Source organism: Cannabis sativa, chromosome 8 (genome assembly GCF_029168945.1).
Source record: "Cannabis sativa cultivar Pink pepper isolate KNU-18-1 chromosome 8, ASM2916894v1, whole genome shotgun sequence".
NCBI lineage: Eukaryota > Viridiplantae > Streptophyta > Magnoliopsida > Rosales > Cannabaceae > Cannabis > Cannabis sativa.
In genome coordinates, this window is record NC_083608.1 from 48,108,214 (window position 1) to 48,127,419 (window position 19,206).

The 19,206-nt window shown below is 34.4% G+C and overlaps 3 protein-coding genes across 5 annotated transcripts in view; 1 reads left to right on the top strand and 2 right to left on the bottom strand.

The window, feature by feature from the left end:
* LOC115701146 (glutamyl-tRNA(Gln) amidotransferase subunit A, chloroplastic/mitochondrial) overlaps positions 1-4,764 on the bottom strand; it is a 62,781-nt gene extending 58,017 nt beyond the window's left edge. For 2 of the 3 annotated variants that reach the window (XM_061102160.1, XM_061102161.1), the window contains exons 1-10: positions 4,299-4,660; positions 3,333-3,893; positions 2,774-3,085; positions 2,212-2,391; positions 1,952-2,046; positions 1,188-1,263; positions 968-1,045; positions 457-550; positions 321-370; positions 62-175 (exon numbers count right to left, since the gene is read on the bottom strand). In XM_061102160.1, the coding sequence (XP_060958143.1) occupies positions 62-175; positions 321-370; positions 457-550; positions 968-1,045; positions 1,188-1,263; positions 1,952-2,046; positions 2,212-2,391; positions 2,774-3,085; positions 3,333-3,884 (1,551 nt within the window). In that variant the 5' untranslated portion in view covers positions 3,885-3,893; positions 4,299-4,660. Of the gene's footprint in view, positions 1-61; positions 176-320; positions 371-456; positions 551-967; positions 1,046-1,187; positions 1,264-1,951; positions 2,047-2,211; positions 2,392-2,773; positions 3,086-3,332; positions 3,894-4,298 lie in introns of all 3 variants that reach the window. The other variant, XM_061102162.1, reaches the window with a different exon arrangement.
* A 1,319-nt stretch (positions 4,765-6,083) lies between these two features.
* Positions 6,084-16,658, bottom strand: LOC115699402 (probable LRR receptor-like serine/threonine-protein kinase At1g07650). Its single transcript, XM_061102159.1, has 24 exons — positions 16,292-16,658; positions 15,877-16,051; positions 14,946-15,017; positions 14,741-14,809; positions 14,580-14,651; positions 14,129-14,200; positions 13,962-14,033; positions 13,768-13,839; positions 13,609-13,680; positions 13,449-13,520; positions 13,275-13,346; positions 13,059-13,130; positions 12,908-12,973; positions 12,623-12,688; positions 12,504-12,542; positions 12,328-12,380; positions 11,693-12,072; positions 11,399-11,594; positions 11,143-11,298; positions 10,771-10,889; positions 10,219-10,429; positions 9,893-10,133; positions 9,652-9,799; positions 6,084-9,550 (listed from the first exon to the last, which is right to left on the bottom strand). The coding sequence occupies exons 1-24, from the start codon at positions 16,404-16,406 to the stop codon at positions 9,137-9,139; spliced, it is 3,096 nt and encodes a 1,031-aa protein (XP_060958142.1). The 5' UTR covers positions 16,407-16,658; the 3' UTR covers positions 6,084-9,136.
* LOC115699401 (pentatricopeptide repeat-containing protein At3g57430, chloroplastic) lies at positions 6,110-9,017 on the top strand. Its single transcript, XM_030626789.2, has one exon. It carries the CDS (start codon positions 6,110-6,112, stop codon positions 8,762-8,764), a length of 2,655 nt encoding a protein of 884 aa, XP_030482649.2. The 3' UTR covers positions 8,765-9,017.
* Positions 16,659-19,206: the final 2,548 nt, after the last annotated feature.

Consider the following 19,206-nt stretch of genomic DNA (forward strand, 5'->3'; position numbering starts at 1 on the left):
GTCATATTTGACACCAATTACCAGAAGGAATGTGTAGAAAGAAACAGCATAAGTGTAATACCTCATCAAATGCAGCACCAATCATTTGAAGACCAACAGGAAGGCCTGCTGACCCTCCTTCCACAAATCCACAAGGCAAAACCAATGCCGGTAGACCAGCTAAGTTAACATTGACCTGCCATATACGATATGTTAGTATCACATGTACTCACTTCATCTCTTCCTCAAATTCAAACAAATTAGAGGCAAGTTGCTTCCTTTTTAAGCCGAAAACAAATACAAATATCAAATTGGAGCATAAGTAGGACTCAGATGCTCACTGTCATTATATCGCCTGCATACATTGCCAACGGGTCGTTTTTCTTTTCACCTGTAGAAATAACAAGCATTTGAAAGATTGAGAGATAGAAAAACTTTTAAGATTAATCCAAAAGCAAAACTTTGTAAGCAGCATACCAATCTTATAAGCAGCAGATGGGGAAGCAGGTGAAATCAAAATGTCGTGTTCATCAAGAGCAGTCTTAAAGCTTTTCCGTATAATGGTTCTTACCTGCAACACTAATACAAGCATTAACTTCCTCTTAAGCCAACAAAGGATATGTAAAGAGTCACCCAGTAAAATATGATAACCAAAAAAGAAACAAGCAAGACTATAAGTTTTGAAATTTAGTACTAATTTTCATGTTTATCAATAACATGTTCAATTAAATTACACACTGCCGCCATAGCACTAATAAAACTACCCCTAAATTTATAATCAAGGCAATGAGAGTATAAGTAGGTCATATGTATCAAGAACAATTTATCTTCTGGTGAGTGGTAACAAGCCTGTTGATACAAATCTATTTCAGTACTATGGTGTTGGAATGCATGTACTAATTTAGGGGACTCCTACCAAATCATGCTTTCACATGTTAATAAATTAGTTAATGTAATATTGCAAAACTTGGCATAATGATCAGGCTACCTGCTGGGCACGCTTGTAATATGCATCATAATAACCAGCAGAAAGTGCATATGTTCCCATTAAAATCCTCATTTTGACCTGCAAATTATTTATCAAGTTACTCAAGTCACCACCAAAGTCTAGATAAATAACTGACAGATTATCTCCATTCACAGAACACTCGTAACCAAACAAACAAATTGCAAAAAAGATTCAGACTAGCCAATTAACTACTTTTTACCTCATTACCAAATCCCTTGGCTCGGGAATCCCCATATAGAGAGTTTAATTCATCAGCAGCAGCTTGATTTCCATACCTGTATACATTTTTTTAAGTAAAAGTCAAGAGAAAACATTCAGTTTCGAAAAGTTGTGTACCAACTAAAGTCAAAGTGTTTGGATGCCCATTAGCATTAGAGAAGCTGAATGTTCATGAGAAGTAGAGGCCTTTATCAGGTGTTGTCTCCAGAGTGGTGTGTTTATTGCAAGAAAAATGGGAGACTGATTCCAATTTAGTTTTGGAATGTCCCTTCCCTCAATTGCTATGGCATAAGATGATCTAAAATCCAAGGGGTTTATGGTGCAATTGAAGAGTGAATCTCAGAGCTGTGTTGAGGGTAATCCTGTATATTTCTTTTTGTATTATACTTGCTGTACTGTGACTGATTTTTGATAGTGGGGAAGCTCTAAAACTGGATGCGGGACAATCTGGTCCGAACCAGTATAAATTCTCGTGTTCTTTTATTTTTATTGAAGTTTATGCACTTTGTTTCTCTGGTTCTTTGTTAGTTGTTGTGCAATTTAGGACGAAAACAATGTTGCACTAATGATTTTGTTACACCTTAGCCCCCTTTTTTACTTTTTACTTCGCAACTAATTGGAAACATTGTTCTCGAGTTTTAAAAATAACAAATCTAATATTTACACCTTAATCATGTCGGAAAAGTGCTACAAACTACCATTTTTTCGCACACCTTTCATCAATAAAAAGGAATGAAAAATTACCTCACGCCATCATAACGTGATAGGTTAGAAGATGATTCAGAGGAAGCAAGAATATAGTAGGATGGCAACCCAAGGGAGAAAGATGGTAAAGAAACCTGCAAGTGAACATTCATAGATATTAAGGGATACAGAGACAGCAACTAAACCTACAAGGCTACAACTGAACATTCAAAGAGAAATCGCTCAGATAGTAAAGAATATAGAAGTTTAAAAATCCCACAAAAAGTTGAAATGGAAAATTAATAACATAGAAAGTAAACCTCTGACACAGAGCATCCTAATTCTTCAAGATGTGAAGCAGCACCACGGATAACAGTAGTTACTCCATGATCAACACCTTCATCAATAGTTTCACGGATAAGGCCAACTCTCAACCCCTTCAAAGGCTTAGATTCCGAAAAATTAATTGAAGAAATAAGAGAAGTGAAGTCGGGAACCTCCTGAAAAGATCATAGACAAAATTTAAAAACACAATGTATAACAATAATGTACTAGCATTACAAAGTACTGCAGGAAAGTTCAATAAAATCTTACTACCCCCTTGCATTAGTCTTTAGACTAAAGTGGGATTGTGGAATGTAAACAAGATGCTTAAACCAAGCATTTTGGCATTTGTCCAAATACAAAAATTGACATATTTTACCCACAAACACCAGAATCTTAAAATAAATTAAGCTATTTTGCTCAGAATTTGCACGAATAGTTGGAAACAGATATTAATTTGTTTGGACAAATTTGCTATATTAGCCATTGAACAATATTTAGATATTATTTTTTAAGGCAAAAAAATAGTACGTCTAGAAAATATGGGAAATTGCTTACTTGTTTGCTACTAGTAGCATCAAGTCTATCATGACCAGAAATTGCATGGAGAAGAATACCAGCATCTGCAACAGATGAACCAAAGCAGCCAATGACATCAAGTGAGGATGCATATGCCATTAGTCCAAACCTTGAAACCCGTCCATACGTGGGCTTCAACCCAACAACACCACAGAATGAAGCTGGCTGTCTTACACTTCCACCAGTATCACTTCCCAGGGAGACCATACACTGTCTAGCAGAAACAGCAGCCGCAGAGCCTCCAGACGATCCTCCAGGAACCCTAGAAACATCCCACGGGTTTGCAGTCACCTAATGAATGAACAGATGCACCACCTGAGTAAATCAACCCAAGTCACCACTCAACTCTCCAGTGCAAAACATGAGAAAAAGGAGAGATGAGCTATTGTGTCACCATCTCCCATTACCATTACAACATCCAAAGATATGATTTTTCTACACTCTAAATCTTAAGTAACTTCCTTCACTTTCTACTCACATTGCATCCATTCCTTCAAAATATAGTTATAATTTAAAAGAAATAAAAAAAATGAAAAACCTGATAAGCAGAGGCTTCAGTAGTGCTACCCATACCGAACTCATCCAAATTAGTCTTGCCCACAATGATTCCACCTTGCTCCTTGATCTTCCTCACCGCAGTGGCATCAAACGGTGGCCTATAACCATCCAGAACGCGAGAGCCACCAGTGGAAGGCATGTCAGAGGTACAAATATTGTCCTTAACACCAACGAGGACCCCAGCCAAGGGACCCAGCTCCTCATTCCTATTGATTTTGTCATCAAGCTCTTGTGCCTGGCGCAAGAGGGAGTCAGATACGTGGAGAAAGGACTTGAGAGAGGGCTCAGTGAGACGAAGGCGAGTGAGGAAGGAGTTGACAAGTTGAGTAGCAGTGAGCTTTCGGGAGAGGAGGGAGTGGCGAAGGTTGAGGATTTGGGAGGACTGAGATGCTTGAGTGTCAGTGGGGGTGAGAGGCTGCGTGGATAGGGAAGAGAGGGCTTTGAAGTTGAAGGAGGTGTGGTGGCGGAGGAGGGAGATTGGGCTGGAGGGGAAGCAAGAGAGAGAGCGAGGAGGGTGCATAGTGGATAACATTTTCAAACACTGAAAAAAAAAAATGAAAACACAGCTGAAAGTATTAAACTTTTACACCATACTTCTTCAGTTCAAACTCAAAAAAAAAAAATTCAAAATGGCGGCAAATTGTGATGCACTTGCTCCATAGATAACTCAAGTCTTAAGTCTCAACTATACAGATATGTCAATAGTTATCTCACTTCTTAAAACCAACAACAATACAATGTGTATATACATGTGTGTGTATAATCTACACCTGAAAGAATTGTGATTTTTAATTGAATGGTCGAATTGTGTATTCAGTTAACAACTACACCTAAAAGTCATTAGTTCAACTTCTCTTATATATTATTTGGACCAATTTTCACTGAAATTACAACAATTCTTCATAAAAATAAATAAATACATAAAGAGAGAGAAGAAATAACCTACCGTGAGTTACGAATGCGGTACACTGGCACTGAAGATGAAGAAAAGACAAAATGAAGTTAGGGTTTTCGCGAGAACTGATTTGTAGCGGGAAAAAGGGACAGTGTTGTTGCAACTCAAGATTGTGAGAATGAGGAGAAGAAGAAGATAAGAGAAATAGTTTTAATCTTGTAATTTAGGTATTTTTAACTTTGAACTCAACCTGACCTTTTTCTTCCTTTGTAAAAGTTTTAAAACGACATGTTAGGCAGTGTCGTTTGATTCTCGTCCTCTTTAACTCAGCAAACGAAAGTGTCTAACTGGGCTGGTTACATACAGGTACAGCCCCTTTTCTTGTTCCTTTTCTTCTTCTTCTTCAAATATAGTGAAGTTTTAGATTTTCCTTTAGGTCAATACTAATATAATGTTTTTAGAGATTTTTCATTTTTGTACTGTTCAACTAATGTGTATTTTCATGTGTTAACTGTTAATTGGGTGCATCCTTGTTGTAACCAAAACCAAGTAATAGAATCTGTGAGATATCTTTTTCCTGTTCAATTTAAGTTCTCACTTCCTATTGAATTGGATGTTTCTTTTTTCTTTCTTTTTGACATCATTTGTAAATTGTAAATCAACAACTCTTTATAAACTATTAACAACATAAAATTTTAACATAAGGACTCAAGAGAGTGGTAATATTGGTTAGAACTTTTAGAAATGAACCAGACAATCTGTTCCCTACAAAAGAACAAATGAATATCTCAAATTCTCAACAGTATATAAATATAGTGAAACTTTTTGTATCTGTTTTAAATTATAATCCCAATACCTGAGAATCATATTTCAGAATCATTGTATAGAAACAACAAGAATAATTAGTTTCCTCTAAAAAGATAGGTCTGTCATAGCCACATGACCAGCCCTACAGAACATAAGCTGTACTAATTTTCTAATTAACTTGTGACCATGGATTATCATAGCTAGAAGCAAATGTATCAAAACTCAACGTGAATGGAATTATCACCAACTTACTAATAACTTGTGGATTTAAAAATGATCACAATCTGAGGAGGACAAGTAAGTAGACAGATAATAAATATTGGAAATTTCTGTTGAACACTCCTCTTTTGGTATGGTAGATTTTTATCTGTTTTAGCATTCAAATATTAAATTTTATCATTAGGTATATTGTAATTATATAAGACCACTTATAAATTTTTGGAAAATTTTAAATATTTTAGAGTGTTGAAATTAAGATTCAAATAATTATTTACCACATGTATAAAAAAAAACAATAATTTATTTTTGGTATTATAAACAAACTATTTAGAATATTCTAAAATTTTACAGACGGTTGTGAATAACCATTACCTACAAGATCATGAAAAAAATAAATTAAAAGATTCTTATAGATGCTGAAATAGATAAGAGGTCGATCGAAATACCCCAACTATAAACTTACTCATAAAATTTATTAGAGCATTGTTGTGGGACACCAAAGTGTCGTAGCAGCACCACTATAAGGTGATATCTTATAATTAGTTAGCGATTTGTTATAATGTTTATTAAATGAGTATAATAATATTAGGCACCAACCGTGCCTTTCTAAATAAGTTGCATCTCACGATTAATTAACGATATTTTTTAAAAATTATTTTTTAAGTTACATGAACTCAATACTTAACTAGCATTATAATACCATATGATTAATAGCTTTTAGCAAATAAAAAACAAAATAGGTATATCATTTCTCAATTAATTAATGTATAAAGGATAAGAAAGTAAGTAAATAAAGAAATAAATATAGTAAGTAACAACATCCAAACCGAATTGTGATGTCAACCCATAGCCATAGTTATACTCACGTACTCTATCCACTCCCATGGCTACCCATCTCTAGTTCTACGCAAACACCTCCAAAACGAGCTCGTATACTAAACCACTCCACCGCTACTAAACCCATAATTCACTCACCCTCTTCCTCTTCCCAACCATGGATCGAATCACTGCGATTTCAGGTCCGTTCCAATCTTTTCCGGGAAGCCATTTCGACCTACATTCACATCACAAGCACCGGTATTCCACCGGACAATTTCGCTTTCCCCGCAATTCTAAAGGCTGCTACGGCTCTTCACGACTTGGATTTGGGGAAGCAGATTCATTCCCACGTAGTGAAATTCGGCTACCAATCGTCTTCGGTCGCCGTGGCTAATACCCTTGTCAACGTGTACGGAAAATGCGGTGATATTGACGATGCATGTAAGGTGTTTGAGAGAATCACTGAAAGAGACCAAGTTTCTTGGAACTCGATGATTGCGGCTTTCTGTCGTTTTCAAGAGTGGGAACTTGCTTTGGAGGCGTTTCGGTCTATGCTAAGGGAAGAAAACGTGGTGCCTAGCTCTTTTACTCTGGTGAGCGTGGCACATGCTTGTTCGAATTTGGACAAGCATCGTGGTTTGTGGCTTGGTAAGCAAGTTCATGGATATAGTCTTAGGAATGGAGATAGGAAGACTTTTACAATCAATGCTTTGATTGCTATGTATGCTAAGCTTAGACGAGTTGATGATTCCATAGCTTTATTTCAGTTATTTGAGGACCGTGATTTGGTTTCGTGGAACACCATGATAAGTTCATTATCACAAAATGACCGGTTTGTAGAAGCCTTAGTGTTCTTGCACAAGATGGTTCTTGCAGGATTTAAACTAGATGGTGTCACCATTGCAAGTGTTCTTCCTGCCTGCTCTCATCTTGAGATGCTAGACTTGGGGAAGGAAATTCATGCTTATGCAATGCGCAATGATAATTTGGTAAGAAATTCTTATGTGGGAAGTGCTTTAGTTGACATGTACTGCAATTGTAGATTAGTAGAGAGTGGTCGACGAGTTTTCGATTCTATCTTGGAGCGAAGGATTGCTCTCTGGAATGCTATGATTACTGGTTATGCACAAAATGAGCATGATGAGGAGGCATTGAGCTTGTTTCTTGAAATGTATGCTGTTTCTGGGATTTCTCCCAATGCTACCACTATGTCAAGTATTGTTCCTGCTTGTGTTCGCTGTGAAGATTTCTCTGATAAAGAAAGTATCCATGGCTATGTAGTAAAAATGGGTTTTGCAAGTGACCGTTATGTGCAAAACGCGTTAATGGACATGTACTCCAGGATGGGGAAGATAGAAATATCTAAGAAAATATTTGAAAGCATGAAAGAAAGAGATATAGTATCTTGGAACACTATGATTACTGGTTATGTTATTTGTGGATATCATGATGAAGCACTTAATTTGCTACATGAGATGCAACTAGGCTCTGGTGAACTGAAAGATGAGAAAGGCATTCGTCTCAAACCGAATTCAGTAACGCTCATGACAATCCTTCCTGGTTGTGCTGCATTGTCAGCACTTGCTAAGGGTAAAGAAATTCATGCTTATGCTATTAGACATTTGTTGGCATCTGATGTGGCAGTTGGTAGTGCACTAGTTGATATGTATGCAAAATGTGGTTCCTTGAATGTAGCTAGTGCTGTATTTAATGAAATGCCCATTCGAAATGTGATCACATGGAATGTACTCATTATGGCCTACGGAATGCATGGGAGAGCTAAAGAAGCCTTGGAACTATTTGACAACATGATGGTTGAAAGAGTCAATAATAAAGAAGTGAGGCCTAGTGAAGTTACATTTATAGCAGTTTTTGCAGCATGTAGTCACTCTGGGATGGTTTCTGAAGGATTGAAATTGTTCCATAGAATGAAAGAGGACTATGGGGTCGAGCCTATACCAGATCATTATGCGTGTGTTGTAGATTTGCTTGGCCGAGCTGGTAAGGTGGAGGAGGCATTTCAACTCATCAACACAATGCCTTCTAACTTTGACAAAGCAGGTGCTTGGAGTAGCCTTCTTGGTGCTTGTCGAATTCATCAGAATGTAGAGATTGGGGAGATTGCAGCTGAGAATCTCTTGCAGTTGGAGCCCAATGTAGCTAGTCACTATGTTCTTCTCTCTAACATCTACGCATCTGCTGGGCTTTGGGACAAGGCAATGAATATTCGGAGAATGATGAAGGAAATGGGGGTGAAAAAAGAACCTGGCTGTAGCTGGATCGAATTCGGTGACAAAGTGCATAAGTTTTTGGCTGGAGATGGATCCCATCCACAAAGTGAGCAACTCCATGAATTTCTTGAGACCCTTTCTGTTAGGATGAAAAAGGAAGGATATGTGCCTGATACTTCTTGTGTGCTTCATGATGTTGAAGAAGAAGCAAAAGAAACTTTGCTTTGTGGGCACAGTGAGAAACTAGCGATAGCTTTCGGGATTCTGAATACTCCTCCTGGAACTACCATTAGAGTTACCAAGAACCTTAGAGTTTGTAATGACTGCCATGCTGCAAGTAAGGTCATCTCTAAGATAGTTAACAGGGAAATCATTTTAAGGGATGTAAGGAGATTCCATCATTTCAAGAATGGAACTTGTTCTTGTGGGGATTATTGGTAAATATTATATAAAGGTGGGAAGAGGTGATTGATAACCTCATTTTTTTCTAACGATTTTGCTTAGCTTGCTTTGTCATTCTTGGATTTGTTGTTTATGGTTGTACAACTAAATTGAAAAGAGAAAAAAGAAAATAGGACTATATCAAAAAAAAAAAAGATCACAATCTAAAGCAGTAATATTCTCCTAAATTTCTTTTATATTAAGTTCCTGAATAAAACTATAACGTTATAAAAAAAAAAAAAGGATTGATTTGTATAAAGCCTCATTATATTATATCTCTATATAATATGAACTAAAGTCTACATATAGATCATGTACAAATGATTACTTTTCCCTTACATATATATATTTATATATAAATGTGTGAATAGGCTAGCTACACTTTTCAGAACTAACACTTAATAGCTGGCTGTTTTCTCCAGTTTCAATTCTTAATAGCTGGCTATTGTCTTCAGTTTCAATGTACAAAGAGCTAGAACTATCACTACAAGGGCCATAAGTTGACATGCTTAGGGAAGGGCTTGGGTTCTGCCAGAAATGATTCCCAGAGCTTCTTTGCTTGGAGTTAGTGGAAGAAAACCCGGGATCAGACAGTAGCTCTTGCACCGCTGTTCGGCCTTCAAGAATGCTTACCACTTGTGACATTGTTGGTCGAAGAGTTGGGGAGGCATTGGTGCACAAGAGAGCAACATTAAGCATTAGAATTGCTTCCTCTGATGAGAATTCTGATCCCAAAGATGGATCAACCATTTCCAATAGATTCCCTCTCTCTTGCAACACATAGGCCTAACATGAAAAAAGAAAACATTGGTTATGTCAATGTCATGATGAGCATACTTCATCAACAATACTTATTTGAATTTGTGAAACAATTTGCTGATTATTACCCAGTCAAGAAGGTAAACGAAATCATCTGGTCGATAGTTCGAGTTGCTCTTTCCACTGACTATCTCCAATGCCACAACTCCAAAGCTATAAACATCAGCTTTGTCGGTCAAGTAGCCACGCATTGCATACTCTGGAGCCATATAACCGCTGCAGGATCAACAGTCGAAAAAGAGGTTTTAGTATGATTAAATATAAACTAATTTTGCACAGTTGGTTCTTTTTATGTAGAGAAAAACATACATAGTCCCAGCAATCCGAGTGCTGATGTGGGTGTTGTCATCTTCATTGAGCTTTGCCAAGCCGAAATCAGAAATTTTAGCATTGAAATCCTTGTCGAGTAACACATTGCTTGTCTTGATGTCCCTATGCACAATTTTTATTGTAGATTCTTCATGGAGATATACCAAACCTCTAGCAATACCCATGCAAATTTTCTTCCTGGTAGACCAGTCTAATTTCAATCTATGAGATGGGTCCTTCCCTGCATATGATTAGAAAAAGTTCATCATTAAACTTTCTACTATAAATTGTTTCTATTTAAACAGCAATACAGCTAAAGAACTTACCGAAAAGTGCTCGGGATAGACAATTGTTTTCCATATACTCATAAATCAGCATCAGCTGGTTTCCTTCAACACAGCAGCCGTGTAGCTTCACAAGATTTTGATGTTGCAGGGCGGAAATCATCCCTATCTCATTCACAAATTCGCGATTTCCTTGCTTTGATTTTGATGAGAGCTGCTTTACTGCAATTATGGTGCCATCTGATAATTCACCCTGCATTGAAAAAATAGAGTTCACATTGACGGTAAGTTTCGCCAAAAAAAATTACATGCGAGTTACATAATAAGCGGTGAATTACGACATCTACAAAGCACAAAGTTTCACACACAAAACCCAGTAAGAATTAAGACATTTGGTACAAAGATGTTGATGTACATCCAAGAGATACTGATGGATGATCATATGGATTTACTTTCTCAAAACCTTCCAATGAATTCAATATAGTTTAATCAGTAGTTTCTGCAGCAAGATACAAAATCTTCCATAGCATTTACTCCTACACTTCCAAATAATCTAACCAACATTCATTTGCAGAAGCAGTAACTTATAATTACCTTGTACACTGCACCAAAACCACCCTCCCCAAGTTTATTTGCAGGATCAAAGTTTGTTGTTGCAGTCTTTATCTGTCTCAAAGTAAATATCCCAGTTTGCAGATCCATATTTCTGAATTCTGTTACAAATGTGGAAGAGAAATAATTGAGATTCGAAAAGGATAAAATTCGTCTCTAACAATACCAAGGAAGGAGAAAGCATTTCAGTCTTGTATGTTTTTTCTTAGATAAAATTTAAAGATTGATTTGTGATCATGTTATTTATACAACATGGACAAATTCTCCACATCACTTGGTGTTAGTAACAGTTGGACTAGAAGAAACTTCTTTTGAAATCATGAGCTGAGTAATTATAGAGTTTGAAGTTCATACCTTTGTCTGTGGAATCTTTTCCTCCAAGCCAACCCTTCCTCCTCAGAATGACTGTGATTAGCAAGCAAAGAAATAAAGAGCTAACCAATATCCCCACAATTAACAGGACATTAATCTTTTTACTTATAGCTGAAGGGGGTGAAGGGGGTTTGAAGTCTGCAAAAGAATGAATAATAATGTTAAAGATCATATACATATACATAAGCATATGTAAGTTTGACAGTGCCACAAGTCTTTTCTCCAAAACAGCACTTACTAGGATCTACTGAAATGGCTGAAATTAGAGGACCATAAAACCCTCTCTCTGGGATTCCAGTTGTTCCTTTTCCAGCCCAGTAAAACCGAATCTTTAGTGTATTACTTGTGACAAATACTGTAAAATTCTTCACAATGGGTTTACCAACATCACCAGCTTCCTTTTCTATATTGAAATCTTTCAGGACTAACTTTTCCTATATGCAAAAGAGTTAAGTGAATAACTTACTACTCACAATTACAAACAGTGAACTCTCTAGTCTCTACCATATTGTATTTGTGGGATTTTAGTTACCTGGATATAGACATCGAAAATACGCTTTCCAAGACTGATGAATGACTTGTCATTAGTGAATATGATCTCAGCAAAGTGAAGCTTTACAGTGTAGTTTCCATTAATAAGACAGAGTCCATAGTAAGTGGCAGAGAGAGGAGAGACGCGTGCTGTTGTGTATAACTCAGAAATGGGCCTTGAGACGTTGAGAGCAGTAGTGTTGGTCAAAATATAGGTATCGTCATCCATGTCATTGTCGACGAAGTTCCCTGTGCTGCTCAACGCCCAGTCCTGGCCTGAGTAATACATTGCAGCACCTCTTTGTTCCCTATCAGCTTCATAAGTCGTTCCATTGATAGTTACTTCATTTCCGCCACAATTAATGTGCAAAGAAAAACGATCTGTTTCAATCCAAAAAAAATAACATCAATGGCCCAAGATTTGCAAGGTTTTAAACATCCCATTATAAAGCTTAATGTATTAGACAAGAGTACTTTTCATTCATTTACCAATTCTTTATTTCCATGAAATGCTATACCAAAATGCAACTTTGAAACAAAAGTAAATCTTCAAATGACAAGGCTAAATTTATCATGCTATAATGTCCAAATCCCACAACCATGATTGGCAGTACCGACACAAAGTTATGCACTTACCATGTTTCCCCGAAGAACATGGAAAATTCTGCTTGAGGCATGAATGGATTTTTCTGCAGAACACACACTTCTTATGACTTGGAGGTAAACAGACTTTTGATAAGACTTACTAAAACAAAAGTAATGATAAATACAGATTGAGAAGGACATTAAACTATGTAGAAAAAAGTCCTTACAGTTTATTAGCTGATGAGGAGTAGCCTTCTACAAGGTTTCTGAATAAACACAGAATGTATTAGTAACAATAGACAGAATGAAATTAAGTAGATAATAGATATCGCTATTCGTTACTTACACACTTCCTCGGGGACATTCATTAGGACTTGAGTTATGCCAGGTGAAATTGTTGGAAGACATATCCCTGCAAAAGAATGAAAAAAGAAGTAAAATAAATAGATAACTAAATTAGAAAATCAGTAGAGTGATGCTGAATTAGTATTTTAAACATGAAAAAAAAAATCATGTTGTAAGTTATGAGAATTTCATCCTAGAAACTACTAAAGTTATGTAACTGGAGCCAGAAATCCTAGAACATAAGGCGATATATGAATTGAAAAATGAACCGAAGAAGAAATCATACACATTGTCATTCTTAGAAAGCACCCAGTTTGGTAAACTTCCAGTAAGCTTGTTCCCTGTCAAATATCTAAACAAAAGAAAATAAATATTATGTCGGGTCACATTAATAAGAATGGGGTGATATGAAAGTTTAGATCATTCTTCTGGCTTACATGTAATCTATTTTTGTCAGTTGGGCAAAAGAGGCAGGGATTTCCCCAGTAAACTCATTATAGCTGAGATCACTATAACGATATGACAAAGCACGAATCAATATCCAGAAACAATGGAACATGAAATGGAATGGGATACAGATTCAAAGTGTAATAGCCCAAATCAGTTTCTATAGGTAATACCACACTGTCCTATATACTTCTTTGAGTACTTACAGGCTTTTCAAGTTTGTCATTTGTCCAATATAGTCAGGGATCTTATCATGAATTAAGCAATTCCTCAGTGTCCTGTGTCACAAAATCAACGTTTTCATTCTATCAGATACAATAAGGCTAAATTGAGAGAACTAAAACATTACAAAAAGCTTTGGTAAGGAGAGTCCAACTCACAGTGTTTTCATTGATTCCATCTTAATCAACGGTGGAAAAGGCGACCCTTTTCGTTTCAAGTCACTTATCCTCCTAACATTAGAGAAAAAGCTAAGTCATATATATCCATATGCTCATATAACTTGAAAGAAGAGAACAGTAAATAGTGAGAGTTGCATACAGATCGGTTAGTTTTGTCAAGGCGGATATGCTAGAAGGAATAGGCCCCTCAAAGGAGGAACCCTGTATATGTCTGCAACATACAGTAAAAACTTTTGGATCAGCAAAAAAAAAAAACTTCACTGTAAATTGAAATGAAAATAAACAATCAGAAACTTACAGTTTTTCAATCTTTGTCAACTTTCCAATAAAATCAGGTATCCGGCCTGAGAAATTATTGTCACAAATCCTCCTAAAATTTACACAAAAAATAGTTCAACATGGATCCTTGAACATCATTATTTACAAAACTAAATTATCAAATTCTAACAAAACAAAAACATATATTTGTGGCCATAAAGTAGACAAACTTACAAATCAGTTAGGTTGATCAACTTGGCCAATTCTACTGGCAACACTCCAGTGAAACCATTTGAAGATATAACACTGAAGAAAGGCAATGACAATTTTTGGTTAAAAACAACAGTTGGAAAATAGTAATGAACGAAAAAGAAAACGATTTGAGGCATATAATAAATTACAGTTTCTGCAGATGGACCAATTTTCCGATTTCTGGAGGAATAGATCCTGAAAATAGGTTTCCCTCAATGCTCCTGTAGTTTCACATGTATCATCTATTAGTTTTTCTTTTCAGCAATAATTTCTACAGGAATATATATGTATATGTATATGTACATCAGTTTAGTTGGACAGTATCACAAAACAAAGAACAAGTTAGTTGTAGAAAGCTTCTTTGAAAAATCACATAGTTCCAATAAAAGGCTTGGATTTTCCTTTCTACAAAAAATTATTCTCATTTGTAAATTTCTATTGGGATGAAAAGGTTGGATAAGTTTTATGATCAGTGATACACAGTTGGAAAGGAGTGTGTATCTCAGATAATATTAAAATCGAAATGAAACCAACCAACTCTTTATAATAAAATACACTATTAACAACAACATAAAATTTTGACATAAGGACTCAACATACAGGTTCAAGAGAGTGGTAATATTGGTTAGAACTTTTGGAAATGGACCAGACAATCTGTTCCCCATAAAAGAACTGCATACAAATTCAACAAAACAAGAAATTAGTTAACTTCCTTATAATAAGATAAAACATTGAAAAAGAGATAAAGTGTGGTTGTTTACAGGTCAGTCAAGCGCATGGAAGACCATGCTCGAGGAACAGATCCATTGAGGAAGTTTCGGCTCAAATCCCTGTAAGAGGAGAGGAAGCAAGCAATTAGCAAAACTGGTGAGGACTGTGAATTGATTAACAGATAAAGTAGCATAAAATGGAATAAGTTTAAATCAGTTCATATCAGATAGGAATTGGATCACTGGTTTCACTCACAATGATTTAAGATGAGGAAACTTGGCGAACTCTGCTGGAACCGGAGCTGATAAATTCATTCCCTTCAAAGCTCTGCAATGTCATTTTCAATTAAAAGACCTTTATAAGATTATTTATATCTACATAAAATGCATATTTTTTGGCCTGAAGTTGCTCATTTATAGCTTATTTAATCATACTTTGTTCTTAATTAGTCCAAATCAACAGAAAATACTACTAACACAACTATCTATAATAACACCAGTCAATTTAAGTGAAGCAGATCATTGTGCATTAGTGACCATTTTCATATTTGATAGATATGTTTTCATTCTAACATGAAAAATTAGACTGTGAGACAGTTGACTTGCAGTGACTAGAATAACACCAGTCAATTTCTTATGAACTGGGTCAACTTTCCATTCCATTGGAGTAAACTAAGAGCCAAGAGGGTAGACTTTTATTTGGGTGGGCCCACCACCAAGAGCACCCAAAGCTTTTCAAAAGGATAAAAAAAACAGTTAATAACATGAGGAGCCAATAACTACAACTAAATTGATGTCGTACTAGAAATGAAAGAAGTGAAATCACACTCACTCACATCTACTCATTAAGATATTATTTATAATTATGATACTAATTTAATAGATATATATATATATAATTTTATCTTAAACAAATGAACATCTCAAATTCTCAACAGTATAACCCCACGTGCTTTTACTAAATTCTCAGAAAAAAAGTCTCAAAAGACAACTCATTTTGCCTCTTCTCTGTTCACGGACATGCCCATTTGCACAAATCCATGGTAAAAAGTTGCAGAAATATAAGATTAAAAAAAGCTTGGGTTGACCAAGAACCAATACAAATTCACTCCAAATAAAATATTGAACAAAATAGTATGATCTGTGAGAAGAGAAGTGAAAGAGATTTAGAGTTAAAGTATTAGTACATGCTTACGATGTGGCAAGTAGAATTGTTATTGAAAGTGCAATTGCAGATCACTGATCTCCCTGAACCTTTCCCACCAACTAATTGATTCCAGCTTCCTTCTTCACTACATGGATCTTTCTCAAAGTTCCAATCTTTCTCCCCCAGCTTTCTTCCTATTTCTTTCAGAACCATCACTGTTCATTTAATAAAACCCAGAACCAATAATGATTTAAATGAAGGAAAACACAATCTTTTGGAGAAAAAACCAAATGGGCAATTTTGAAATACCCAAAAAAGCATTCTCTGATTGAAAAGCTCAAAGCTTTAGCTTAAATAAGCACAAATTGAACATTACCCATGAACCATTTTCTTATCATTTTACTCAGAAACTAAATGGGAATTGAATGAAGTTTAAGGGAAAGTAGTCAAAGTACCTTCTTGGTTGTGAAGTTTAGCTGAGGCTGCCAATTCAAAACTTGCAAATATGCAAAATAAAGTAATGAAAAAGAGAAGCAGATGATTCTGCAGTACTAAGAAACCAGCTCCCATTTTTTGGCTAAATTCTTCCTTTTTAGTTTCCTCCAATGAAAATGAATGCACTGTGTATAGAATCAAATACCTCACATTCAGCTTTGGAGACTAGAAAAAAATATTGTCTTTTACTATTATTATATCAATACAAAGAAAGAAACTATTAAGTGGGACAGTGGCACTGGCACATACAAATCAATACAAATACAATTAATAAACCTCTCTTTGTTTTGGTATGTGAGGAGACTTTATAATGGATTTTTAATAAAGTTATTAAACCACAATTCCATCTACTGTGTAAAGTATTTGTCTTTATATAGATACTTGTGGCTCTTATTCTTCTCTCTCCATTCATTAAAATATATATAAAGCTTGTGAAAAATATGAGTAATAATATTAGAAAATGTAATTTGCAAAGCAACTTTAGAAACCAACCAAAGTTTTTGTAGAAACTAAGTATTGGGAGTTGGTTCAAATTTAATTAGTGTGAAAGGGTTGTACTTGGAGATGTATAGTTTGCTTAATGTTCTTTTTTACATAACATGGTCTTTCAAAGGCAAGAAATAAAAGTTTATGCTTAAAAGATTAGTAATGGTAAAATTAGAACAAAAAGTTTTTTTGACTGAGATGGTTTGATTGGTCCACTTTCAAGTCTCAGATAATGTCATTTTTGGGTCAACCAGAGTCATAATGAAGAGTAAGAAATGTGACCACAATGTTGGCCAAGTGGGTTTTTACCCACAAATAATTTGGTAACTTGGTAGTTTAGTGTATTTGTATTTCAATTTATTTTGTAATGACCGAGAAGTTTAATTTTATTATCAATGAACGTTCTTTTTCAAAAAAACAAAAAAAAAAAGTAAGAAAACTGGTATTTTATTTTATTTTATTTTTAATTTTAATTCAGGCTTCCTATCTCAAGTGACAGGATTGCCTATCTCAAGTGACAGGATTAGTGAGTGGATTGGATGAGTTAAATTTTCCTATATAGGGTAGAACACAAGTAAAGAAGGGACCATTTTAATTTATTGTAACTAACTAACACAATTTAATTCACCGACTACTTAATAATACTCTTTATTGATAAATGATTCAATTTTTCTTTTCTTTGAATAACGGCAATTGACAATTAGAGACATGTTAGACGTTTTTTTTACATTCACATGTTAATTTATACATAATGATTTATGTATATTTCTTTGCATTGATAGACTAAGAAAGCAATTTTTTTAACAATGTTGTATTATTAAGAGCTATCTCTAGTAAAGGTGAAAATAAGTGGTGAAAAGTTAAAATATAATTCATTTAATAAAAAGTATACTTCAATAGTGTGCCAAAAAATGAAATAAATTTAGTACACATAACAAATTTTATGCTAAATTTTTATGTTTAGATAATAAAAATATTATATTTAAAAATATGATGTATAGAATAATAAAGAAGTTGATGTATAGTGTAATGTAAAAGTGTAAAGAAAAATAGAGAAAGTGAAGTTTTGATAATGTATTTTAGAATAAAGTAGAAAAACTTATGAGTTTTTATTTTGCCAATGTTCACAATAGGAGCAGATCAATGTATATTAACTTAAATCTCAATTTTTTAACAATGTTCACAGTATAGACCGATGTATATTAAGTTAATTTAAATCTTATTAAAGAAAAGAAAAAAAAAATAAGTGGTATTTGGTTAGAGGTAATAATGAAATTGAATTTGTTGCATTAAAGTATTAGAATATCATTCTAATAGAATGATCTTTAACTATTTTTGTGGAATGACTATTTTATTTTGAAATAGAAAAAAAGACTTTCCAATACAAGTTAGATTTGAAAAAATTTAATAATTTTTTATATATTTTAAATTTTATTTTATTTCATTTCTATTCTTATTCATATTTATATTCTTATATTTTCGTTTGTTCTTAAGTCACTTTACATCTCAAGACTAATCAAGTGTTGTACACATTGTTATTCTTACAATGATTCTAAAGGGGGGGGGGGGGGGAGTTGTACACATTGTGTTAAAATTTTTATGCTAAAAATAGATTAATAGTACTATGTATTGATATCTTTATTCCTTTGCATTAAGTAGTATAACAAAGGAGTTGTTGTTTTCTTTGCAGTATTTGGTTTGGTATACGGCTCAAGTATTTTTTCTTCGAGTACCTACCAATGTGTCTGCCACGTGACATAATAATATCTTATAGGTTTACTATATATAGGTACTTACGTACATAAATAATTATATGTAGATACTATATATAGTTTTCTCTCTTCTTAATATTTACATGAAATTATGATTAGCAAACAGTGAAGAGTGTCCTTAATTTATTAATTATTATGTGAGTGTGTCTCATTTAAAATATCATAGTATTCCATTTCAAAGTAATAAGTGCATATGTTATGTTATTGTGTTTCGTATTTTGAAAACAAATATTATATTAAAAGAAGGGAACATAGTAACTTATTACTACATTATGTATGCTCTATCGATCCAAAGACTTATCAATAAATCACAGTTTTGCTGTGCTTCAATAATTGTGGTCGAATTAATGGCACCATAAATTAATTAGAAACTATGTTCAAGACATCTAATAATGTACATTAATTACAAATTGTCAATTAAAGCTTACTAGATTGTCGTTAATAGTGAATATAATATTATTTGTGTAATATATACCTGTATCCATGTATGTTTTAAATAACAAAAAAAAAAGTGTCAACTTAACAATTAAAGAGTAGTAATGCTAGATACGAATTACATACCTCAAATTGCATAATTTCCCTCACAATTGTGAAGAGCCTATTTCTCTTTTACTGAA

Excerpts from the sequence above, each read along its gene's own strand:
- LOC115699402 (XM_061102159.1), bottom strand. The coding sequence starts at position 16,406 with ATGGGAGCTGGTTTCTTAGTACTGCAGAATCATCTGCTTCTCTTTTTC. Across the intron at positions 14,034-14,128 it reads TTGGTCCATCTGCAGAAACT|TGTTATATCTTCAAATGGTT; the intron begins GTAATTTATTAT and ends GCCTTTCTTCAG. Across the intron at positions 12,073-12,327 it reads ATGTTCTTCGGGGAAACATG|ATCGTTTTTCTTTGCACATT; the intron begins GTAAGTGCATAA and ends GGATTGAAACAG.
- LOC115699401 (XM_030626789.2), top strand. The coding sequence starts at position 6,110 with ATGTCAACCCATAGCCATAGTTATACTCACGTACTCTATCCACTCCCA.